The sequence below is a fragment of the Athene noctua genome, chromosome 13 (genome assembly GCF_965140245.1).
Source record: "Athene noctua chromosome 13, bAthNoc1.hap1.1, whole genome shotgun sequence".
In the NCBI taxonomy this organism is placed as follows: Eukaryota; Metazoa; Chordata; class Aves; order Strigiformes; family Strigidae; genus Athene; species Athene noctua.
Genome location: NC_134049.1, coordinates 16,191,925 through 16,218,041, shown reverse-complemented (window position 1 = coordinate 16,218,041; position 26,117 = coordinate 16,191,925). Strand labels below are relative to the sequence as shown.

General features: G+C 48.2%; 1 protein-coding gene across 6 annotated transcripts in view; it reads right to left on the bottom strand.

Moving 5' to 3' along the window:
* The window catches only part of PPIP5K1 (diphosphoinositol pentakisphosphate kinase 1), a 49,178-nt gene that overhangs the window by 21,552 nt on the left and 1,509 nt on the right, over positions 1-26,117 (bottom strand). For 5 of the 6 annotated variants that reach the window (XM_074917757.1, XM_074917752.1, XM_074917753.1 and 2 more), the window contains exons 2-26: positions 23,486-23,655; positions 23,086-23,260; positions 21,292-21,487; positions 21,105-21,195; positions 20,522-20,607; positions 20,154-20,308; positions 19,056-19,157; positions 18,619-18,780; positions 17,530-17,651; positions 17,013-17,114; positions 15,823-15,909; positions 15,299-15,374; positions 14,681-14,790; positions 13,604-13,689; positions 13,062-13,190; positions 10,015-10,136; positions 9,059-9,241; positions 8,018-8,159; positions 7,162-7,385; positions 6,009-6,136; positions 5,403-5,517; positions 3,900-4,007; positions 2,490-2,606; positions 2,045-2,209; positions 865-955 (exon numbers count right to left, since the gene is read on the bottom strand). In XM_074917757.1, the coding sequence (XP_074773858.1) occupies positions 865-955; positions 2,045-2,209; positions 2,490-2,606; positions 3,900-4,007; positions 5,403-5,517; positions 6,009-6,136; positions 7,162-7,385; positions 8,018-8,159; positions 9,059-9,241; positions 10,015-10,136; positions 13,062-13,190; positions 13,604-13,689; positions 14,681-14,790; positions 15,299-15,374; positions 15,823-15,909; positions 17,013-17,114; positions 17,530-17,651; positions 18,619-18,780; positions 19,056-19,157; positions 20,154-20,308; positions 20,522-20,607; positions 21,105-21,195; positions 21,292-21,487; positions 23,086-23,232 (3,046 nt within the window). In that variant the 5' untranslated portion in view covers positions 23,233-23,260; positions 23,486-23,655. The remainder of the gene's footprint in view (positions 1-864; positions 956-2,044; positions 2,210-2,489; positions 2,607-3,899; positions 4,008-5,402; positions 5,518-6,008; positions 6,137-7,161; positions 7,386-8,017; positions 8,160-9,058; positions 9,242-10,014; positions 10,137-13,061; positions 13,191-13,603; positions 13,690-14,680; positions 14,791-15,298; positions 15,375-15,822; positions 15,910-17,012; positions 17,115-17,529; positions 17,652-18,618; positions 18,781-19,055; positions 19,158-20,153; positions 20,309-20,521; positions 20,608-21,104; positions 21,196-21,291; positions 21,488-23,085; positions 23,261-23,485; positions 23,656-26,117) is intronic. The other variant, XM_074917754.1, reaches the window with a different exon arrangement.

Sequence of the window (26,117 nt, the reverse complement as noted above, 5' to 3'; positions counted from 1 at the left end):
GCTGTGGGATGTCCACATAACAGAGTAAAGAACTAATGAGTCAGAACTGCTGCAAGTCTACAGCCATGCTGTAATGCAGAAATTGTTTTAAAGAAAAAGAAAGTGGGCATAACTTGGGCATTTCCACTTCCTGGTGGTTATCAGTCATCTGCAAGATCTAGGTTTCACAGCTATCTTTGAGCCTCATGACAGCAAAGACAGCTTTTCAGTTTACAAATAGATCTTGCTCAACTATTAAGACATAGTTTAGGATAGGATGACAGGGAATGGTACTCTCAAGGACAGGTAGAGAACACCAAGTGCCCAAAATACTCTCTTCTGCTGGCTACCATGCAAAGAATGGTTAACCAGGGACCCCAAGTTCAATTAGAAAGCTGCCAAACATCATTGCAGACGACAAGTCTGTTCCATACAAGAGTCCTTTATGAAGCAAAGGTAGAAATAGAATAGTCTTACACAAAGAGCAGTTTTGCATGTAAACTGTTGTTCTGCAGAACAGAAAGTGCGCTGGTTCTCACATAAAATCATCTCTTCCCACTAAGTTCAGAAATGGTATAACAAATGATAGCAACATGGAACCAGAAGGCCAACCTGCAAGTACACAGCCTGCTCTGTGGCTCCCATGCTATAAAGGATGAAAAGTGCATCTTCTGTTGCTAGAAGCTGAAGGAGAAGATCATACACAAATGGAAATACAGTGAGAGTCTCTAGAGTGGTCTAAACAGTAACACTGAAAGAAGACATAATACACACAGAGACACATACAAGGAACTTAAGCCAGATGTATATGTGGAGAGACAGAGAGATGCCCACAGAAATACAGAGGTAGAGGTGAGCAGGCTGGTTACAGGCTGAGTACAGTACCTAAGCCACTCTGCTTCATCTCAGAAGACTGCCTGGAGTAAGTGCTGAAGAGGCGATAACCTCCTGATTTGGAAGAAGATTCAGACAGCACCTGCAAAGACAGACAGCGTGATCAGTGTCATGCTCTAAGGTACCCACTGGTCTCAAAAGCCTTTATACATCAGTTGAAGATAAAGAAAAGTACATCTCTTCCTTAAAATCACAATTTTCAAGAAGCATAAAGGTACTCATATGTTAAGATTGTGACAGTACACACTCAATTTTAATTTCAAGTTTGTGTTGGGTTGTGGAAGATTTCAAAAGTACGAAGGGACTCCTTGTCTCCCAAGACTCTTGTTGGGATCACTGGGACACAGACTTCCTTCTTTAGCAGCAGGAATGTATCTCCCCTTTAACTTAGCATGTGCCTGTTACAAACAGCCCCGAGTGCTGCATGTGAAGATTACATCGTGAGTGACACGGAGATGGAAGCCAGCTAACAAATACCTCAAGCCCTGACTCTCTGATTTCACTGGTTGAGGAAACAGAGACCAAAAATGCCTGTGAAATCCCTCAAAAGGAGGGGCAATTCTAGAGCTCTTTGAAGAGGCCAGCTACCTGCCAACTGTGACGCTAGTCTAATGACATGTAACAGCCCTGAAGGAGAGAAGTAAGAATAGTAAAATCAATTGTTGTTACTTCAGCAGGTCAGTGAATGGGACAGTTCTAAACCTTGATAGTTTAAACACTCCATAATAAACCAACCAGCTAGCAGGGACCTCTGATTTGCCTGAGACCTTAGATGAGACAGGAACAAGAAATGTGGAGCTGAACTGTGAGAGGCAAAGGCTGGAGTCCAAGGGAAGGCAAAGATCTCAGCGCAGCTAGGTGAAGAAGTTGCATGCAAACTTGTAGCTGGTTGCACTGATGGCTCTAAAGAGCACATAATCCAAATAATTCTTGTGTTTCTCAAACATTTCCTTACTCGCTTTTCCTCATCAGTTCCTCTGACCTTTGTTCCCTCTGTCCTTCCTCAACAAGGAGGAGTTTGTGAGGTCTGCCTCACAACAAACCCCTCTAACTTCTGCAGATCCTTTCCCAGAACTGACTCCAACTCTGTCACGTTAAAAGGAATGCCAGGAAACCAACACCAAGCAGATGACTTCCATTAGAACAACCAAGGGCACCCATCAAATCGTACCTCCATGGAGCCTGTCTTCCGGTTCCGGATCAGCGGTGATCTTCGCTGCACGCTGACCGGCTCCGACGGCTGCGGAGACCTTTGCTGGGCACGGTCTGGCTCATCGATGCTCTTCTCCTTGGAGAGGTCCTCCATGCTGCCCTGGTCTGCTTTCTTGTCCTCGTTCTGCAGTAAGGAGACATTGACCCCTGCAGGCACGTGGCCTTGGCCAGCGCTACCCAGGCACTGGCCCCAGCCCTGGGCTCAGCTCAGAGGACACCAGTGTTCTGAGACCACCCCGGAGAGCCCTCAGCAGGGAACACAGCCCACAGGCACCAAAGAAAGCTCAGAGGAAAATCTGCTGCCGGAGACCAATGGCAGCAGAGCCCGGCAGAGCCGCAAGGCTGCCAAGGGGCCAGTGCTCCCCCAGCGGGCAGGGCAGCTCCTGCGCGGGCAGCACGCTCACCTCCGCGGAGGCAGGACGGAAGCCAAACCCCGTGGGCACATTTCTGTCTTCCTCACAGCCTTTCACGCCAGGGCTGAAATGCAGCTCCACATGAAAACGCTCTTCGGAAGACGGGTCCTGTGAACATGAGGCACAGGGAACAAGTAAATAAATAAAAAACAGTCCCGCTGTCAGCACAGGCCATGGTCTGAACCTGGGCCACCCCACCATGCCGGCACAGCACGCATCCCAAACGCATCCTTTGGGAAGGAAAGCAGAAGCAACAAGATACCACAAACGTAACGGCCCTAGGTTTGCCTGATCCAAAAGGACAGCCCTTATCAGCACAAAGCCGGGGCATTCAAATTGTTATTTTGTGACCACAGCCACCAGAGGACCAAAACAGAATTGGGTTATATGTGTGTGTATATATGTATATGCATATATATATATATACACACGCACACAAACCTAAAACATATCCCCTTCCAATCCACTCCTGATGCAAAACCAGCACACACTGGGGCAGGGACAGACTGGTTCCCTCCTGGACCTTTAGTCAGGTTGTTCCAAGATTTAAGTAACCATTTCTAATTTTTTTTTTTTTTTTAAGGGAATCCAGAGCTTTTTCAGTATCTGGCACTAATGATGGAAAACCAAAAGTTTCACCACCTCTACCTACTAATAGATTTATACCACTAAGAACTCTATTCAGGTTTGGGGGTTTTTCTGACAAACAGCACTAGGAAATATTTCACTTCTACCATTAAAATCCCACATCAGCTCTGTGACACAAAATTCTAACTCTGTAGTGTATGAAGGACGGGGACTGCTCCCCTCACCCACTACAACCTCCTGCAGTCAGACCCGAATCACAGGACCTGGGAGCAGCATGTGCATTTGGTGCCAAACCTACTTATGGTCATCACCATCAGCTTCCACATTCCAGCCAGTTTTTAAATTATACTCTTTACTTCATGAAGATATACTCCCCTAACTATATCAGTATATTTTTAAAATTAAAAAAAGTTTACAAATATGCAATTTCTGGATATTTCCTATAAATATTTGGAAAAAAAATGCCAAATACAATTTGTTTGGTTGGGGGGCTTTTTCCCTACCATTCATTTGTAATTAATATTAAGAAACAGAAAATTATTTTGCTTTAGGAAATGCTTTAACATAGACAGTACTGATCACTTAAGTTTGGTATTACTGCTCAGGGTAGCATTCTGCTTACATGTAGCAAGCATTAACTGGGTCACTGCCTCCCACCTAAAAATAAAAACTAGCAGTTGTGTTAACGATCCATCCATCTTTATTCACAAGCTGAGAGAGCTCAGGTTACAAACTTCCCAGCTGAACTCATCACTGGGGACCGTGACTTGCATCATGGCGGGAAGGATTTTATCCTACAGCTATATCCCTCACCTTGTTGTTGTCCTCGTAGAGCATGATAACAATCTGGGTCATGTAGTTCAGCTCTGAGATAGCACTCAAATAGTCCATGGCTCTCTTCCACTGCTGGTCTTTGTTTTCCTGATATATACACAAACAGTTGCATGGAATAAGCAACAGCAGACACCTTGCAGCAGTCAGAAATGGGTCTGAGAGAGCTGCTGAACTTGCACGAGGAGAGACGGCCTTGCTGTGAGGGCAGGGTGATTATGGCAAGGAGCAACTGCACAGAGGGACACCACAGCTTCCCCTACAACCCACGGGCAGGTCTGAGCAACCCAGCTGCAAGCCCCCACTTGTGCCACACTGAGCCGAGGAAAGCACAACCCACAGAAGGCTCCCAAACACAGTCATTCTCAAGTAGTAGCCTACAGAGTGGGGCAGTTTAGAGAAACCTCAGAAAAAGCACAAGGGATGCACCTGTGCTAAATAAGGGACCAGGTGACACTGCTCTTACACGGTACTGAATGAAAAAGTGTCCTGAGTCAGGCTGGACCCCCGGCTCCACAAGGCCAGGCAGGGCAGCCCACCCCTCACTGCCAGGGAACGGCTGTACCTGAAGGGCCACCCACGCTGCCCTGGAGCATCTCACCACCAAGTGACATGATATGAGCCCTGCCGGCACAAACGAACCCAGATACAGCCTAATATCCCTGTGCTGGCAACACAGCATCCTCTGACGCTCAAATCAGGGAATAAAGTAGCATCTTATTCAGTGAGCAATTCAGAGGAACTTGCATGATCGCTGCCTGCAGACACACTGAGCTTCCAGACATCAGAAATCACACCTGCTGAGCAACCTCAAACTCTCAAGGCATTTCAGAACACCATGTTTAAAAAGGGGAAGATAAATCAGAGAGCCTCTTGAGGAGTCTAAAGCAGAGCTTTTCTCAGGGTCTGCATGCCAATTCCTTCAGGAAACATGCTATGAGAGCAAGTGAAGGTTGGATTGGATGAGTTAGTTCCTAAAAATGCATCATTTGTCCCTCTGGTAAAGAATACCCCTTATGCATTTGCAACCTCAAGTCACTTCCTCTGTAAGAAAACTGATTTTCTTGATTTAGAATTGACAGAAAGTCACTAAATAACAGGGCCAAGCTCTTGAAATAAAGGGTTGAAGGAAGCAGGAGGAGAGAAATTCCCTCATTCTCATTGCCTCATACTGCTATCCTCCCACACAGGTAAGCGGTCTACTCATCTGACCAGCAGGACAGCTCTTGGCAAAAACGTGCCTCTGTATAAGCAAGGCAGGCAGTGTCAGGGCTGAGGAAGAACAATCCTCCTACGTGCCAGAAAGGCAGGAAGCTGCAGCATGCAAACACAGCAGAGATGGAGCTGGTCAGAGGCCTCTGGTGCATGTCACTACTGGGGGAGCTGGCTAGAGGGGCAACCTACAGACATACACCGTCCACCTGGGAAAGGGCCACTGAAAGAAAGCAGGGAGGCTTACTCTGTGAGCACTGCTGGGACACTTACATCCAGGAGCCCCCCATAACGGAAGATACTGAGCAGAGAGTGCACATGGCTCTCGCTGGTGAAGTAGAGCCGTGTCCGAACGTGGCGACCCGGTGACAGAACTCCTCTTGAGTACCTAAACCAAAACCAGCCAGCGTTACTCACAACCTGCCAATGAATTGCCATCTATTGTACAGCAGCATTTCTGCACGCTTAACAGAATAATATAACCCCAGACTGGGAACTGTCAAAGAGCAGCAGGAACAGAACAAGCAGTGAGAGCGTTGGGCACAGAAGCAGTAAGATTTATGGTATCCTAGTAAGAGACATGTGGTAGGGCAGAGGTGGCCTCATCATACCAGCACATGCCCCTGGCAGAGGCAGGGATCAAGGCACCACCATCCAGCTACACAGGATTTGAACTTCCGTGGCACCGTGCTCCCGTTCAGCAACCTCAACGTGCCTTTCCGTTTCCCTTCTAGTTCCAGGAGCACCAACACGCCTCCTACTTGGTGTGTCCTTCAGCATATGCTCAGTGCCTCCCCCCACACCAGGGCACTCCTCTGGTGCAGCTCCCACACGCCGCTCCAGAGCTGCCCTCCCCACCAGCAGCAGCACAATCCTTACAAGGGATGTAGTTTGTTGACAGACTCATCTTCATGGGTTCTCTGTAAGTCCAACTGGATCTTTTTAATGAGAGGAAGACAAAAGCCAATAGCAATCTCCAGTTTCTCCTCCTTATTAATCCCATATTCCTGCAGGAACAAAACAATAGACACCCTTGAGCCCCAGTTCTTTTCCACATCCTTGCATGAGAGGAGGCTGGACTTCAACAGTCCTGTCCGCAAGCACCACCACAGTTAAGCAAGGACAGAAAAGGAAATGTCACTCAGCACCTCTTTTCTTTTTTTTTTCCCCACACATTGCAGAGGGTAACAGAGGACAGAGCCTCCTCCAAGAATCCCAGCCTGTCTAGACATCGCTGTCAGTGTTCTTCCAACCGCTGAGAGGCACAGGTACCATCAGGGAACCTCCTCTCATGACACACAAACTTATACCCTGACCTGGCACGAGCCTTAATGCAACAACTGCTATTTGCAAAGATAAAACTTGAAGTACTATGCTGGAAACAGACAAACTGCACTTTATCAGGAACACTCTGAAAAAGTTATGAAGACCACTTCTGCTCTGCATGGGCACAAGTGCAATTGGACCTGGCTGGCAGAAGCTCAACCCATATAAATGCAGCACTTCTGCCAGAAGTGGGACAGAACGGTGGTGAATACAGAAATCTGTTACATGTGGCCCTCCTTTCCCCTCCCATGTTCATGGGCATAAACTTTGTAAGAAGCAAGTCAATTCTGCAAACTGAACAAGTTCTAGTTTGACAAGAATAACAAAACTTGCCAGAACAAGCCTTTGCTTTAACACAGAAGTCACCCTTCCCCTGCACGATCCTGTACGTGGAGAAGGGGATGTTGCTCTAGCACACACTCAGCTCAAAGCTGCACTCTAATACACGATGAGAGACTGGCAAAAGCCGCTCCATCAGCCGTTCATTACTCTGACACCGTCAGAATCTTTGTCCAGGAAGCCAGCCCGGCCCCATCTAGGACATGAAGGGTTTTGGCCTTACACAAACACTAAGAGATACATCTGAGAAATACCTGTGATGCACTGCCTTGAGAGCTGATATGCAAGAGAATCGTCAGAAAACAGACAGAGAAAAGGTCAGAACCTGACACCACAGACATCGTCACATAGGCAGGACAGGCTATACCTGGGGTATGATCACATCTGCCAGCGCTTTGGAGAGTTTGAAGAGTTCAGCTGTGCCTTCCAGTTTCAGCGTGCAGTTGTGCTGTACATCATACTTGATGCAGTCATAGATATCGGGGATCTTGCTGATGTCGTAACGCCCGTTCTTCATGCGGAAATCTCGCTCCAGCTTACTCCAGCGCTGCAGCATCAGTTCTAAAGTCTCACTGTGGTACAGCTGCAGGTCTGAACAGCAGAGAACACCAAACCACGCTCACATCCTGACTACTCCTGCAGAGATTTCAAGTGACAGCTAGGACTGACTTCTCCCAGCACAGAAGGGCTCTGATTATGTTAGCCACAGGAATTCTAGACTGGAAAAGCCACTGAACCTGTTGCACAGTTTTAATCTGCAGCAATAAGCTACTTCTGAAATACTTGAGAAAAGTGAAACTGCTTGCCTGTGGGCTTATGTCTGCCATAAATCGTGTGCAATGTCCCACAGATGCCTTTTTAAAATCTCTGCACTGTTATTAGAAAAGTTCTTAGACACAAGTAAATCATGACGGAAAAACTTGTTGTTTATAGTCTTGAGCTCTCCTCCAGCAAATGCTTGAAAAAAAAAATAAAAAATCAGGTCTACCTCTCCAGGGTATACTGCTGCTGCTTACATTCACTCTAAACCCAAGACGCACATACCACTACATCACAGCTCTCAAACAGTAGGTGAAACTGGAATAAGAGCCTTCTACATCATACAGAATTTCACTTTAGAATTCTTTGCTACAGACAAACATAAACCATAGCAGTGTTTGGGAGCTCTGAAGATGTAACAAGAAATTAATCTGCTCCAGACCCTTTCCAGTTCTGACGCTCACCTGCAGATTTTGGATCTTCCAGTCGTTTTTGTATCTGGGAGGTGAGATTCTCTATCAGGGTGAACACTTGGTTACAGACCTCTACTGGGTTCTGGATAAACGTCATGGAGTTGAGCAGAGAAGCACTACCTGTAGGTGCTAGCTGAGAGAAGATACCAGTAGAAATCAGTTAGCATCTTTACAAACTGGGAACACAAAATGTGTGCCTTTTGCAGCTGTACTGCTTTCTCATCAGGTACAAAAGTTGTGTTCCCAGATGAGCTTAATAAGCTGGCCCATTCCTAGGAGTTGTTAGGCATGTTTTAAAAACTTCCTCAGGACCAAACTCTGAGGGAGCAAACAACTACTCCTATCAGATCAGAACTCCCTCCACCTACAGTATCCACTCTTGTCCCACTTGCTTCTGTGCCTGAGCAGAAGGGCTTCACAAAACCTTTAAGTAGTTCTTTGACTTAAGAACTTAATGGTAGCAGATTTCAGTCCAGTAATCAGATCTCAGAGTCTGGGAAAAAACAAGTGTTTTGGGGACTTGCTGGAGAAGCAGCTATAGTGCTTTTACTGGTTGCTGTGTGGGATGTAGCCCATGCTCTCTACTCTGCAATTATCAGACGCTGACAGGACCACAAAAGGGTTTGTGTCCAAAAGATCTGTTCACACAAGCACAGCGCATGGATCTAGACTCTGGCAAGGCATAACTCCCTGTCCACAGCAACTGGGATCACTCTGGGCAGCATGCAGTAAACCAAGAGAACTCTTATTTTAACACACCCATGAGAATAAAATGCACTGGGACATCCAAAGGGAGAAGGTGGTGCTCTGAAGGGACAGTGGAGCCACACTGAGGATTTCCACTTGGAGAAGGGCAGGGGCTGTTAACCTGCCTGTTCCCTTCCTAAATTCTGTTTATATTCTGTAATTTTGACCAGAACTGATCTCAGACTAACCAAACTACTGTTGACATACCAGCAGGCTTCACATCAAACCACTGGAGCAATTCTCCTTCCAGATGCAGGAATCAATAAAGCCACACAGGTGCTTTACCTTCTCATAATCCTCTTCACAGAACTCGGCATCCTTCTGCATGATTTCGTGCAGTCGTGCCTTCACTCTGTGTTGGCAGCTGCTGAGGGAATCGCTGTCACTGTCTAGGAGACCGTTCATATTGGCACTTTTCACCATTTGCACCAGGATGGGGGTCAGCTCTCCTTCCAGGGCCAGCAGACCCTAAAGCAACCCAGGACAAGATTTCAGCTATGCACAACACAAGCAACAAACATTTCTGGCAGTTTCATGGCTGCCCTTCAGACAACTTGGGTGAAATCTCCACTGTCCTTTAAGAACAGTTTTACAGCAACACCATCAAGAGTCACTAGTGACTCTGGCACCCTTCTAGAGCTATTCAAAGCAAGAGGCCAGCTCTGCCTGCAGCAGCCCCAGACTCATCCAGGCAATTGTGGAGCAGCCAACCCAGTCTGCTGGGAAACGGTGATACAGCAGAGGCTCTGAAGGACAGCTGAGGTCACCACAGGATTCCCCTTGGCTCCAGCTTTAACTGCAGATGAACCTGTCTTCTCCCCAACCCCCGCTCCACACTGCACCAAAGACACTTTGTTCCCCTTTTAAACCCAGCAGTCAAGGAATAACCCCTCTGGCTGGGCAGTCATCCAAGAAACACTCACTCTGCAGGCAATTAATAGTCAGCGACAGGTTTGATGTGCTCTAATACCAACCACCATCAATAGTCCATAAATAACACGCTGTCCGCTCCGAGTCCTGTCCTGGACAGGACACTGAAGGGAACACACGTGTGCAGCTACACTGGATTTCCACTACCAACCCAAGTACCTGCTCTTAGTACAGTGTACCACCGTCCTCCCAACAGAGAGGGGGAAGTTCCTAGGACAGCTCCTTCCTCATTACCAGAGGTTCTCCTTTAGAACTGGCATATTTTAAGACCAATGTAGCAGAACTAACAATGCCCCAGACAGAGGAAGGACCTTTGCAAAAGCTGCTGCTGTCATCTGAACTCGTCCCTCATCTGAGGCATAGATTTTGAGATCATGACGGTAGGTGCTGTGCAGCCTGAGCAAGCCACATCCAGGGAAACCAGCATAATCACCTGGAACACAGAACAAACTCAAAATTAATATTCTGACACCTGCATAACAAAGTTATGTAGAGAGTTAAGCGCATATCCAGCACTTAGGCTGCTCCAAAATAGGCAGTTCTAACCATAACCAATGACTAAATCTGATTCAGGCTTCACTTAACTTGTTCACTTTGTCAACTTGTTCATTTTGAGTAAAAAAGTGAGCATTCACCAGCCAAGTCTGATGCTGCCCAAATTCTGCAGCAGCCCTCTCTGAGCAGTCCATAATTTTTCTCCTAGCTTGAATACCCCTGTACAGAATAAAGATGCACAGAAGGATTGCCTCCTCCTACATGTTCTCCGCACAAGAGCCGGTACTGCTGCCACCAGAACTGCAGGCAGAGCCACTCCGCAGGCAGGCACCTGGCTTCCAAAGCATAGCCTGTAGGGCTACAATTATTTTGTAGCACAAAATGCTGGTTTATTTATGATGGCTGAGTCAACCACAGGAGTCAGATCAGTAATGGGAGAAAGCAACTCATGCAGCTCTTGAGACTGACCCTCCAAAGGCAGTGCAGTGCTGACTAATTTGCTGCTGCCTGGAATCCCATGATGATTTTGCACAGTACACAGTCACATTGTACAAGAAGATAGGAAAACTGCTCCCAGCTAAAAGCTCACAACTCAGAGGAACACCCAGCTAGACAAGGACAGACACCAGACCCAAAGTCAGCTGTGTATCTCGACAAAGCAGCCGTGTGCCAACTGCTACCCCAGAACACAGCACCTCACTGCAAAATAAGATCTCTCCCTCTCCACAAATGATCACATGAAGCAGAAGTCTCCAAAGCCACGATTCAGAAGGACTGAAGTCACCTTGTACATGCTCAGACCAAGCTCTACCATGAGCAAGAGGGCAGCCACTGAGCTCAGCAGATATGGTGCAGGCAGACCAGAACTGGCACAGACTGTACCTCAGGGCTCAGCCCAGCCTGTGGCAGCTGCAGAGCTCTGCAGACAGCTCTCTTCTCTCTTGTTTTGACTCATTATGCTGCAATCTACTACTGTATTTCCACTGAAATTGCCTCTCCTGCACACTGTCTTCTGGTTTCCCCAATCTCTTGTCCAAGTCATGGCTGATCCTCTCAGCTCCAAGCTTCAGGCTGGGGACTTCCTGCTGGATCTCTAACTCACCATCCCCATCTTCAAGAACAGCAACACAGGCCTTGTCATGAAGATCCTTTGTCCACTGCTGCTCCTCCTCCTTTAGTCTCTGTACACTGACAGTCTCCTCTACTTGTTGACATCTTGCAGTAAGCAACACCATGTGCACCTAACTTTCTCATCTTTTGGAAAGTCTATCCTCAGGCCTGATGAAAATATGCTCTTGAGATCACAAGCATCTGACCTCACAGCTCACCTCCCTCAACCTGCTGGCAACACCCCTAATGCAGAACAGGACACCGCTTGCCTTCTTTGTGGCAAGGCCACACTGATGGCTCGTGGTCAGCTTGGTGTCCACCAGGACCCCCAGGTCCTCTTCCACAAAGCTGCTTTCCAGCTGGTTAGCACCAGTACACACCAGTGCAGGGGGCTGTTCCTCACTAGAGGCAGGACTTTGCAATTCCCCTCATTGCACATCACGAGGGTCCTGCCAGCCCATTTCTCCAGTCTGTCCAGTCCCTCAGGATGGCAGCGTGACCCTCTGGTGTGTCAGCCACCCCTCCCAGATTTGTGTCATCTGCAAACGTGCTGAGGGTACACTCTGCCCCATCACGCAGATCATTAATGAAGATATTAAAGAGGACGGGACCCAATTTTCACCCTTGGGCTACATCAATAGTTCCTGGCCTCTAACTAGACTTTGTGCCACTGATCACACCCCCTGAGCCCAGCCAGCTTTCCCACCACCTTGCTGCCTGCTCACGCAGCCAGTACTTCATCGGCCCTGAGGATGTTACCAGAGACAGTGCTGAAAGCCTTACTGTCACCTCCCTAAGGATTGTGGTGAGGTTGACCAGCCTGACATTCCCTGGGTCCTCCTGTTTATCATTTCTGAAGCTAGGAGTAATTTTTCCTCTCCCCCAGGCCCCAAAATCTTTCAAAGACAATGTAGAGTGGCCTCACAGTGACATCTGCCAGCTCCCTCAGCACTCATGGGTGCACACTGTCAGGGCTCATGGATTTATGTATGTCCAGTTTGCTTAAGTATTCCCTGACCCAATCCTCTTTCACTGAGGGTAACTCTTCCTTATTCCAGAAGGAAATCCTCTCCAATTCAATTTAAATTAGCTTAATTAATTTGAAATTAATTACATTGAATTAATTAAACATACAAGTCAAAGATTAGCAGTATCCAATACTGGTCTCATCACAATCAATACAGTAGCAGCACATTACTTGTGACTCTACTCGGACGAAAAAGGGCAATCTCAGCCACCTTTTTTTTCCCCCTTCGGGCTCTGGTTGATCTGTGTGTACACTAAATGCTTTTCAGAGTTAGAAAATTATGACAGAGGAAATATGAAGATGTTACTTTTCTATTCTCCTGTCTCAAGGCAGAATTATCTGTGTTCAGAGATAGATTTCCTCTGTTCTCTACATCTGACCTAAATTCCTTGTTAATCATATATAAATTTTGAATCGTATTTGCTGCATGAGAATCTATTTTATTAGAATGGCTTCCTTTTACTGAACACTGGCACATTAGTTGAAAGAATGCTATTGTGCTCTAAGACATACTAAAGTTTAACCACTTAGCAGACATATCTAGCCAGCTCAGGGATCTTTGGGTGCAAAACCCACTCCAATTATCTATCTTTACCAGGTCAACTCAAAAGAACAAACCCAGCGATGACTGAGTCACACAGGCTGCAGACAACCCACGGGCGACTGGTGGTCAGCTCAGGGCTCGGCAGCCTGGCACAGGGACGGGGACATGGGGACAAAGCTTACCTTGGCCACCAGGGTACATACAGCGAAAGGCTCGGCCCAGCTCTTCTGCCTGGACCCTCCCTGCTGGTGTCAGCTCTCCGCCCCACTTCAGCACCAGCAGAAGGGACGGGGAAGACTCTCGTCGAGCTTCTAGGAGACAAACAGGTACTCACTACATCAGATCTCAAAGCTGAGCTCACAGGGGGAGAGGAAGGGAGGAAGAAGAGGTTGTCATCAGCACCTTGCAGAGCCTTCTCAACACAAGCCTGACCCAAAATCCCCAAGAACCAAACCAGCAAGTACGAAATCAAAGAGTCACTACTTTCTGAAGGCATAGGCTGGCATTCCTGAAATTGGAAGCACAAGCCCTGTGCTAATACACCCCCTGTACTCGGGGTATATTGGCACACATTACGCATCACTCCAACCCTTCATGTGATGTCAGCAAAGGTAAGATATGGGTCACTAATTCCGCTTGCATGTCCAGAGGCCTGGACAAGAGAGAGCACACACTCTTCAACAGCAGGCTTGAAGGTCCTGGCAGCAATATCAGGTTTCTTTACCTTCATCTTCACTTGCAGCTTTTGGATGTCCATGGGGCAGGTAGGTCAACTGAACCTTACGGTTAATGCCGGAAAAATGTCCATACCTGTCACAAGGAGGGGGGGGGGGGGGGGGGGGGGGGGGAAATTTAAACTAGTCAGCTCCACTCAGCCTTTGCCTAGAGGTCCCTAGGCAGCAGACAGTGAAAATACAACACAGGCAAGAGAGTTTCTCCTGCAACACCAATTGTCACAGAACATGAACATTTTGCCATCTCCCCGTGACCTGGCACACATCCCCAGAAAAAGCCAAGCAACTCCACAAATGAAATTCAAAGATACATTTACAAGCCTGCTCTTCAGCTGGGAGCACTCTGTGCCCTCAAACCCCACTGGGGCTTTAATCAACCTTAGTTAATTTCTATATCTTTAACAAGTGAATCAATGAGATCACAAAAAAAACCCCAGTCTGCTAGCTGCTCTGAGGATAACCACATCTCTAATGAGCAGGAAGAGCCGGGGAAGGAATCACAGCAAAAATTCATCCTCTGTGCTCCACAGACATGGCTTGAACACTGAGGCTGCCTGCACATGCCACAGTGGGTTACAGTTCTGAGAGATATCCTTCTTTCATTTCTAAGATGCCAAAATCACCACATTGTCTTATTTTGGCTGTATGAAATCTAAAAGGACACAAACATCTTTTCATATTTTTGAAGTTCCTTTTTGTTAAACTTTTGGCACTTGGACAACCTTATTTAAAACAAGATTTTTTCCAAATTTATCAAAATGCTTCGTATCAATGTGGTCTCTACAGGACTCCAGTTCCTCTCCAGCAGCAAAGGAAGCTCAGTTTTGTCTCAAGCTGTTTAGCAAAAAACTGACATATTTGGAACAAGAATCAGCAGTAGTTTTGATGCCAAGGAGAAAACGTTAAGAGCGTGGCACCTTTTGTGCACAGCTGCTGACAGGGGATGAAGGAGGCTCTGACCTCTGTGGAGCCAGCTGGCCAGGACATCAGCGCCCAGCTTGCTTCCGCATCACGCGCTGACCCGCAGCTCAGACAAACTCACGGTGCCCCAAGATATGAACCCTTACATCTCCAAGACACTCTTCAGCTGTTCCAGTTTGGATTTCCTCTCCTCTATCTCACCGTCACTGTGGGTTCCCAGGTCCACCACAAGCTGACGCGCAATGTCCAGCACTTCCTGTTGGAGAGTGACAGTGTCAAGCATCCAGCGATGCTGGCTCAGACTCACCACTGTACTCTGGCAAGGCCCCAGACGTCTTTGCCCGGATCAGGTCCGCACAGACGGCCCTCACAGACACACCATTTCGCAAGACACAGCTCAGGCAGGACAAACTTTCATGCTGTAGTTTGCTTCATCCCACCCCATGCTCCAGCCCTGTTCAGAACCAGGCCCCACTCCCTAGCCAGGGCTCTTCTTCCACCAGAGGCAACCACGGCCAGTGGACAAGCTGCACCAGGTCAGGTCAGCCCACCCTACAGCATTTGTGTCAGCCAGGACCGTTCCCATTCTGCTCCCGTACCATCACCCAGCTGAGTGCACGCAAGGTGAGGAATGAAAAAGAGAGCATTTGTGTGACACACTGTTGCCCTTTTGAAGGTTTCCACCCTCCCAAAGAATTGCTTTGTGCTGGGATCTGTACTACCTGCCTGTTCCACACAGTAATCCCAGAGAGGGCTCCCCTCACCTGTAGCTGCTCTGGTTTCTTCAGCTTCAACTTCCCTGTCTTGTAGCCATCATACTTCTCAAATAATTCAAAGAACCTGAACAGACAACAAAGAACCCCGATCCATTTTCTGCTGTTTCAGTGCTATAAGAACTGTCATCCCTATAGACGCATTCACACTCTGTTCTTCAGGGAGAACAGGAGGCCCACTGGCTCCTTCCCGTGCTTCAGAAATTCTGAGAAAAACAAGCATTTCCAGCCACAAGTACAAAAAGGAAGCAGCCACTAGTGTCCCATTTAGGGGGGGCACTTCCCTTTGCAGCACTCAGCAGACCTTCACTCTTCTTTCCAGTGCTCACACAGAAGGTACCAGGACCCTTATGGGGAAAGGGGCTCCCTCAACTGGGCAGAAAGCAGCATTTGCTTGAATGGAGCCAGGAAAAGGCCTTGCCTCCCCCATGTAGCCCTTCTGTTCCTCCTCCTGGTTCAGAAACAGGCCCTCCTCACTGCCCAACAGCTCAGCATCTTCTTGCCTTGACTCTTACCGGGGATGCTTAACTTCCATCTTCATCTTCTGCTTTGGGGTGCGATCTCCATGCCGGATGACTGCAATAACACAACGAAGCTCCATCCTGGGGAAACACAAGACACACCTGACAAATGTGCCCTTACACTCCAGAATTCCTGCCAGAAAGCAGTTTCCCATTGTTCTTCCAGTTCCACCCTTTTGGCAGCTGCTTTCCTCATCAGTGGCAGAATTTCTCCCAGCCTAAACCAGGCACAGCACCAAGGCTGCATAAGCAGTCAAAGGACTGCAGATACTACCAGGTCATCCAGTTTCCTAGGAGGAAAAAGCACCACCATACCATAATATGACACGCAGAACCACATCTGCAGCAGAAGGGACCAGGCTGGAGGTTAGAGAATCTACAGAAACAGCATTTTGAATTGCGGCAAGCTTGTTTTCATGCCCAACTTGTGTAATGCTCATAGGATCACTTAGAAAGACCCAGGAAAAGACAACCTGATTCAAAAGAACAGTTACACAGCTGGGGTCCTGTCTTTGAGCAACCAGTAAGAGCTGTGGGAAAGATCCCACAGCAACCAGGCCAGCTAATTTCAAAGGGCTACAGGAATTTGTGTTTTCAAATACTACAGTAGCTGAGCTGTGCAGTGTTTGACAACTTTTCCCAATGATCCCAGTAAATTCCCAGTAAAGGAAGGATTAATACATACTCTTAATCTACCATTTCTAGAGCACCTACTGTGTTCACTTTATAAAAGTGTACAAGTGTGATAAGGATCAAAGGATTTTGCCTTTGGTCTTTTAGCCTTATATGGTGGAAAACTAATAAGGCCAACAATATCAAATGAGAGTCTGCCAACGTGAATACTTCAGCCAATTGTTTTCCACCTGTTTCACCAGCAGCTCAAGGCGCATTTTCTCTGAGTAGCAGCCTACTGAACAGTGAGCCAGCTACAGCAATGCCCTAACCTGTTTCCTGTGCTGATCAGGAATTCGGGCCTTCTGAAAGCCATGTCAGCAGTCAATGTCTGCTCGTCTGCATTCATCAAACCTATGACTAATTTACCATCTACCACCTCTTTTGTGTGCATGGCCAAGCCCCTCCACGGGCATTTCAGGGCTGCAACCAACACAACAGCTGGAGAACGCCCTGCTGCTGGGTGACATCTGTCCCACTGCCATTCTTTTGAGAAGATGGTGGGTACTCACATGGTGCCTGAAGTTGTAGGGACAATCGGAATGTCTTCTGCCTCTGTTGGGATGGACCAAGGAATATGAAACTGGGGAGCCAATTCCCGCATGATTATATTCCTGGAAGAAATCCGAATATAAAACTTAAAAGAAATTCCATTCTCTTGGTTCTCCACCTCCTCCTTAGTGGTCCAGTAGAAAGATTTGAAGAGAGACACAGAATTTCTCCTTGCCTTCCCAGCAGAGACATCTACCATACCATGGGCTAGCTGGGGCTAGTACTGCAGCTCAGCTTAGAGTCCAGTGAAAACTCCCATAAGATACATCTAGCTGTAGACCAAGAGACCTAATGCCAATGCAGGCAGGAGGCTCCAGGGGCTAAAATTAATTAACCCATTCCTCCCAGAGCCAAGCTGAACAAGCACACCCATACAAACCACCAGTAGCCTTCCCCGACACGTTGACCAGGACTCCACATTCACTTTACTTTGCTATAAATTACCTTACCTTCTATCATAACTTGAGTTTTACATACCCGAGGATTTTGGCACAATCGTCGTAATACTTCATAGAGTTCTTCACAAAACTGAAGCCGTTCACGTCGCAAACAAAAGAGTGGCCGTTTGCCCGCAAGAGGTCGAACCCACACACTGTTTGCTGCAGGGGAAGCAGAGGACGCAGGACTCAGGTGCTGCCGGGGAGCGCAGCGAGGGGATGGCAGCCACCCAGCCAAGCAGGGCCCATGCAGAGCCAGCTCAGCTCCCCTGGTGCTGCTGCCGTCCTCCACCCACCGCAGGAGCCTTGAGAAAGTGTGGAAATACAGCCACCTGCCAGCAGTAATGGGACCTTTACACCCTCGCAGCTGTATCACAGGCCCAACCCATGAGCCCCTGGGTTAAGCAGTCAGGGCCATCCCTCTACCTCCCAGAGCTCTGAAGGCTTAAGACAGAGCAGCTCCTGGTTCTCCTGCTCTTGCCTCTAAATCCAACCGTTTCGAACCAGACTAGCAAGTACTGACAATACTTGTGGTGCAGGCAAAGACACCCACTGCTATGTGGAAAAGGCTACAAGGCAGAACAAGCCCATGGCTGTATCAGCACAACTGCACAGGCTGCATACTGCAGTGGGGGCACAAACAAGTAGCCAACTGCTGCTTCTGCTGCCATGGCTGAACACATCATGTAACCACACCTAGAGTCACACACTCACTCTACCAACCTGTGAAACAGAACACAAACGTGCACCTAAGCCAGATCAAAAATAGAAAAAAACCAACAAAACAAAACCAAACAAAGAAAAAATGACCAAGCTTTCCACACAGGAAACTGTAAAGGTGGGACAAGCGCAGGTCAGACAACAGTGTGCTCGGAGTCTGGTATTAAACGCTCAGATGCACGCTGGACACCAGCTGCCTGCCAGCACAAGGGCATTTGCTGCAGGCTCTGCTCCCCTCCCAGTCATCTCTGACCAAACTCCCAGGGCCGGCAGGACCAGCTGCACCCAGCCAGAGACAGCAACCGGCATCAGGTGGGGAAGACAGCCACACCAGAGACACAGAGCTCGAGCTTTAACACCAACCGAGATTCGTGGAATATCCTGCTTGCATAGGAGAGAAAACACAGACCTTAAAGGCTACACAGACTTTCCGGGCAACTAGTTTCTCCATGGCAGTCAGCATGACTGGGTAACGGATTTCTTTCCCTTCGCTGTCCCGTTCAACCTTCCCATCCAAAGCAGGGGATTTGCGAGCCTCTGCATGGGCATAGTCTGGCCCAACAGTGTACACCTGGGGAGAGAAACAATTACACTGACATGAACACCCAGACCAACTGCAGCTTCCAGAATTTCTACTGCAGACACAGAGAGATCAGACAGTCTTGCACATTCCTCTTGTTACAACCTACAGAACACCCGCTTCCCGCTTTGGGACCCAAGCTGCACAGTCAGCACCTTATACCTTGAACAAACACTCCAGAATCTAAGTAGGGCTAAGTATGCCTGCCCAACTTTCAGCTATCCCAGGCCTGCGGAAGGAAGGAGCTACTCCAGGCTTTTCCTTACCTTCACATCAGTGCCATCTGTGGGCATGAACTCCTCATAAATGTACGAGCCTGTCTTCCTCACACTGCTCTCTGGGGAGTACACGCTACTCCGGCTGCCAATCTGAAAGCACAGAATAAAACCTCAGGGAAGAGCACAGGGCTTCTTTTCTCAGGTGGAAGAACAAAAAGCATATGTTTCATCCCATATGTAGAGAATTAGCAGAATGCCTCTCAGAACACCCAGCACACTTATTTATGGAGGACAAAAGAGATTCTAAATTGCAGACAGTAGGTATGTCCTTTTCCAAGTTTCAAAGAGGAGAAAAGTTATTGTAGACCATTAGGTTGACTTCAATCACTACAAGGATATGGAACAAAAAACAGAGGATAAAGACCTAGAAAGTAAGGAGTCTAGCTGATAAGAAAATTAAAATAAATGACAGGTGATAATCAGTCCAATTTAACTTCCTTCTAGGACAGCTGACCAATCTTAGGTACAGAGGATGATGTTGCTTTCATTTTAGCAAGGCTCTGAATGCAACCTCAGGTGTCATGCCTGTAAGTTAGCTAAGGAAACAATCATTTTAAGATTATTAATGGCAGATGTGTAACTGATTGGAAAAAAGATCTATCACAGCTGTTAACTGTTCACTGGCAAAGTAGAAGAAGTAAGGGCAGATTCCCTGTGGAAATCTAGGAATAAATACTGCATTTATCACATTTGCAAGCTACACTAAGCTGAGAAGGGCGAGAATGATGTTAGAGGACAGGAATACAAGTTGTAAAAAAAAAAAAATCACCTTGATAAAACTGAGGAAGTGATCTGGAAAAAACAGCATGTGATTCAACAAGGAACACAGTTCTCCATGACTGCTAGACAGGACACAGTTCAAACAGAAGCTGGGGAAGGCAAAGTCAGCACTACCACTAAAATATGTCCTTCTGCAATTCCCAGGCAGATGGAGTTGAACTGAAAGTTCTAAAAAGGTCTGGATTTCCCCAACACAAAACCTTCCTTTCCCCTTCACCTGCCCCAACACTCCCTCCTGAAGCCACATGGGTCTCAGAGCCACAGATCTGTTGGTTCCAACACCAAACTGGAGCCCCCTCTCCTCACCTTCCGAAAGAGCCGCTGGCTGCCCCCACCTGCCGACGTCGGGTAGTAAATATACACATTATGGTCTTCAGCACTGACTGGCTTCTCTACAAATGGCTTTGGGAAAACAGCTCCATTTACCTCCACGTGGTCCTCTCCTTCCACCAAGTTGCACTCTGAAGACAAAGCACAGCAGCAGCATGTTAAGGAAGGATGAGGCTGTCCTAGTGCAGAGCTGAAGCCCCTCAGTGCTGGCCAGTCAGCCAGTTCTGCTGTTGGGACCTTTGTCCACAAAAAACAACAGACTTGTGAACCAGGCCTCTTCTCTACAGAATACCTTTAACAGTACAGGATGCAAAAATGGCTTTCGGTAGAGCCTGGACACTGACCTTCTGGTCTATCAGGGTCTCGATTGAGTACAGCATAGCGGGGCAAGTCTATTCCCTCTTCCTGAAGGATCCGATACACTTCACGCCTGCGGAAGACAGAAACAGTGTCAGAAGAGTCCAGAAGGACCTTGGTACAGGCCAAGGGAAAAGCTTCACTCCCGCTGTTGAACGAAGTCAAATGAACGCAAAAAAGCATCAAGACAGAGTGCAAACACTTCTCAGCACATGCTCTCCAGATCAGACCTACAGGCTATGGGGCATGCCTCAACCCTACTGAAGACAGAGCTCTCTGCTTGGAGTCGTGGCAGCCTCATTCTGCAAGACCTCTCCTACTTCATCTAGCCATTCCCTGCAAGACATTTGCACCAGAAAACAAAACATGCCAAGTCTCAACAGTTTTACCCTCAAATCTACTCCCCTCCATGTCTTGGAGAAACAACCCCTCAAAGCCACTGCTAAGGTCTTCTCCTCCCCATCTCACTCATTTGCTTGTGGCCAGGAAGACACAGCTTGCGCAGCACGCTGAGGAGAGGCACCAGACACAGGGAGAGGGAAGGGGCTCTGGTGGATCACAGGCACCTACCTGTCCTGGATGTAATACTGCATGTCAAGGTCGTTAATCAGAAATGGCTTGCACAGCTTGGCATAAGCAACTGCTTTATCCAGAGGGAATCCTGAAATACAGGGCAGGGGCAGAGGAGGGGGAAGAATTAAGGGAAACTCCCTTGCCCAGACCTCGAGTAGGCGAAGGCCTGCCACAGATTTTTTACCTTTGGAGTGGAACGATATTAGGCAGTCACAAGAGGGCCAGTTCTCCACCGGTTCATTCAGAATAACATCTTCCCCCATAATCACCACTGTAATATACTCAAACTTGCACAGACGCTCCAGAATCTGTGTCATGGGCTTTGATTTGGACTTTTTGGTCATGGCACAGATTCCAACCACAATCTGCCGTTCAGGTGGCTAAGGGAAGACAGAGGTCAGTTTAGTACAGGGTCAACTACTTCACTGAATTTAACTATAACAGTGTAGAAATGCAGCCATGCAGAACAAACAAGGGAGTTTCTTCCAACCTTATGCACTCACAGCTCTTGCCAGACTTGAATCCACACACACTTCCAGCTCCCACTGGAGTCCACAGGGGGACAGCACTAAGGAGCAGCCCAAAACAACTGCTTCTGTGCCAGGTGGTGTGTACCTCCTCCTTTTAGTGGACACTAACACCAAGAAATAAAGATCTGGCACCTGAACAAGCAGCAGGGACTGGAATCCCACATCATGTTCTCTGGCCCATAACTCACCAAGACCGTTGGTGGACTTAGGCAGGCTCAGAGAAGAGCCGCAAATGCTTTATAATAGCAAAAAAGTCCAGGAGTTCAGTCTGTCTGAGAGAAAATGAAGGAAACATTACAGCAGTAAGTAGCTATGAGTAGAAGAGAAACAGTACCAAGTGCTCTTCTGTATATCTGACAAAGGTACAACAAGACCCAGTGGGATGAAGTTGAATAAATCAAGAGAGAAGGTGTGCATCCAAAGAGTGCTGGTGACCACACCAGAGGAACTGGCTAAGGCCTGTGGTGGACTTTCTGTCACCACCTGGAAACCCCAGACTGGTTGTTAACCTGACAGACCAATTCTGGCCCAAGTAAGATTAAGCACAGTGAGATCATCGGGAAGCGATACACACAGGATTGTGGGTTACCCAGCACAAACAACTGTGACTTCAAACTGTAAGCTGAGACTTGCAAAGCCAAGGTTCCACAGCAAAAACACCTGGGAAGTGAAAGGGTTTCCAAATCCTTCACCACACCTGACAAATAGCTCCTTGCTGAGCATCAAGGTACACAACACTGTGGGGGTTTGAAGAAAGCCCCTGCAGGCTCTCACATCAACAACCTGCAGTGGAGACTTGGGGTACAGAGGCAGCGGAAACAACTGCTGCCCTGGCGCATGCTCCCAGCACTCCACACGGCCAGCAGCAGTGTCCTTGCAGTGCCCAGGTCCCACGTGCAGAGCAGCAAATGTAGCATCTAATATAATACTGAACAGGGGCCAAAAGCACTCAGGAGCTGGAGATTATTCTCCTTTCTGCATCCTGTTCCTGGCGATTACAAAAAAGAATAAATTCTTCCTTTCTGCAGACACACCTTTGCCCTTTGCACAGTTCCCAGAGTTATCCTCAAAAATTTCCCTGGTGAAACAGAAAGGTTTAGAGGAGTGTCAGGGTTCAGCTGCTAGGACAAAGAATCCCCTGAAAAAGACCTGCAAGCAAAACGGCTGGGATTTACTGCAGCACGAGGAAATGAGCACAGAATCACAGAATCATCTAGCTTGGAAAAGACCTTGAAGATCATCTAGTCCAACCATTAAACAGCAGCATGACGACACAACACATCCTGTCGGAGTGACGCTGCCATTCCTCACAGCTGTGCCACACAGCCTGGTGCCACATCCCCTCAAGTCCCGACTGCCTGCAGCCTCAGCGGCCACCAAGCAAACCCTGGCCGAGACACAGGAATTCTGCACAGACACTCCAACCCAGAAGGCCAGGACCTCCTTACCGACTCTTCCTCTTCATCATCTTCAAAGAAATCGGTTTCGTCGTTCTTCATGTTTGATCCCAGAAAGTCTGTCTCATCATCCCTGGAACCGACAACAAACCTGGGAGTGGAGTTCTCTCCCTCACTGGAGGTCGTCAGGGACGACATTGCAGCTTCGGTGGCCAACCATCCCGCTCTGGAATCACAGCATGCAAAAAGGGATAGAGAAGGTCAGATGCAGGGTAAGGCAGGGGCCAGCTGCACCGCTGGAGGCAGGTGACTGTGGGGAGGGCAGGGACTGATCTGGCAGAGCCCCTCGGGGTGGGAGGGGATCCAGGATCATTCTAGATAGGCAGCTCCACTTGCAACAACTGGGAAAGGGACAGTGCCACCGCCAGTGCTGACATCGTGTAAACCTTACAATGATGCATGCTCCAAGCCGCTCTCTAAATCACAGAAGGGCACAGTGGATGCTCTCACAGGCTCGTACACCCAAAGACATCAGCTGGGAATCCAGAAGTTAGGATGAAACTTAGGACAGTGACGGTGACTTTCCAAGCACCAATTTTCATCCTCTCAGCTCAAGAAGACCTACAGCAACAGAGACACCAGTTTGAAAGGCACATGAGTTTGTGGAGAGGAGGGAAGAGAAGGAAGTCACAACTCTGGCAGGGAAAGAGGACACGGAATCACAGAAGAAGAATCAGCAACTGTCTGGGTTGCAGGTCAGGGCTTCTGGGTTTGTAGGCTGGCTCCGATTTACTCTGTGACCATGGAAGCCGATTATGGGGATATAAGCTCTGCTTTATAAATGCCAGGAAAGGAGCATGTCTTGTACTGTCACCTACAATAGCAGCCCTGTCTGCTGCAGACATGACACAGTTCGCACACACAATACACACGACCTGCACACACCAAGAACACAGCTGCTCACCTCTGACCAGAGCTGGACATACCTAAGTGTCAAGCAGTTGCCCTTTACCATGTTTTTCCCAACTGTAAAGAGGTGCAAAGCCCACGCAGCACACTCACGTAGTGCAACCTTGAGGACACTGTGAACACCTCACGTTATTAAGTACTTTCTAAAAACAGACATGAGATACTCTACTGCTGCTTCTCATGCTCTCACATGATTTCCAGTGTTCCCCAGACTGAGTTACTGTACTTCCTCCTCTTCTGAGCATGCTTTCCCTTACAGCCAGTACACCATAGTAGACCATACCACCACACAGAGCTGTCAGTTCCCAGCCCTCTGGCAGCTCCTCTCGGGGCAGAGGAGCACACCCCAACGCCATCGGCCTGCTGCCAGCATGGTTTCACCACCTAGGCAAGAATCCCCTCCCCAGAAACAATGAAAGGAGATTGCCTTAATCCATTCAAGTGGCTGGGGAGGGGGGGGGGATGGGCAAAAGAAACAAACACACAGAAAAATCCAGCTTCTTGTGAAATCCCCTTGGAAATAAGGGTAAAAGTAAGGCATGCCTCCACGCAGAAGGGCTGTGGGTGCTCCCCGAAAGGACAGATAACAGGTGAGCATTCAGAGAAAGCACAGGAGCAGAAGCACTCCAGACAAGGTCCTGCAGCCACGCTGCCGAGCCACAACACAAAGGCCTTTGGCCATCACGCTGGATCTACCTGGGAAGCCGACACCGACCCAATGGAAACCAGGGAGGTGACACACCAAGCCCAGACTTTGCACCTACGGCAGCACGGAGGATCTCCTCCGCCCGGCCCTCGGCTCACGCCAGTCTCCTGCCGGTGCACCAAGCCCAGCGCTGCCGGCTCCCGCAGGGACTCCGAGGCACAGTGCACATCCAGCACAGAACAGCGTCCTGGTCAGCAAGAGTTAAAGCTGTAACTCACCATCCATTCTCTCTGCTGGCGGGAGCAACAGCGCTGGCAGACCAGGCTGTACGGGCATTTCACTGCGTGCTCCATACAGCCCTATTTCCACACGAGGACAAGAGTAGGATTCCCCACACGCTCAGGAACCGACTTCATTCCTGTGCCCTGCTGCCTCAGCACAACAGAGCAGAACAAGACCTTAGCCAGTACTATCAGCTTGATGGCTGATGATTTAATGAAGTAAACCATGCAAGAAGAGGAGGAGGGTAGTTTTCTCCAATCTCTTACTCTCCCCTCCCTCCTGGAAAAAACAGATCAATCATCAGGGAAACCTTTGCCCTAAGAACGAAGAAAGTAACAAGTTCTCTACATTCCTGCTCCTATCCCAGAAAAAAGCCTCTACCTTGCTCTGTAGCTATTTCTAGAGGCCACAACATTCCATCCTCGAACCAGGTAAAACCCAGAGCCTCTTCGAAGGCTGTGTTAACAGGGAAAGCCTCATGATCGCAGGTTGTTTCTGGTGTGAGGAAAGGGAGAGGGTATAACCAAAACCTTTATAAAGTTTCTCTTTAAGTAAATCCCTTACATGACTAGATTTATACCAAGAGAGAAAACAGGACTTTTAGCTACAGGCATAACTAAGGCATCTAGATCTGAGACAGGCTGTGGCTCTCAAAGGGAAACAGGCAAGTGGAGCTCTGTTCTGGTATCAAAGGCTAGTAACATGAGGTTTTACCACCACACCTGAACCAGCTCTAGTGCTGGGCTATCAGTTTATGTGCCAGGAGGGTGGTAGCAGTGGTACCAGCAAGGTTCCTGTCCAGCTCAGCCCACACCACCACCACACCATTACTCCTCTTCTTCAAGCCCAGAGCTACAAGAGGTGCTGGAGGTACACAATGCTGACGGTTCTGCATTGCTCTCATTGCCTCCTGCACTAACTGCTCCTACAGGTCACACGTTCAGACCAGTCCCCACCTACGAGAGCACTCACAGGTCTCTCTTTCACTAATCACAGCAGCAAAATTAAGTTTTAATGCAGCTGGCAGTATTGTCCAAGAGAACAAAAGCATTAACACGGCTATGGCACACACACAAAAAAGGTTAAGATAGAACCATCTTTGAATACGGAGTATTCAGCCTTGCTAGTACCATCACAGACACAAGGAAGTACACACCAGCCACTACAGCTAAAGACATTCTTGCAC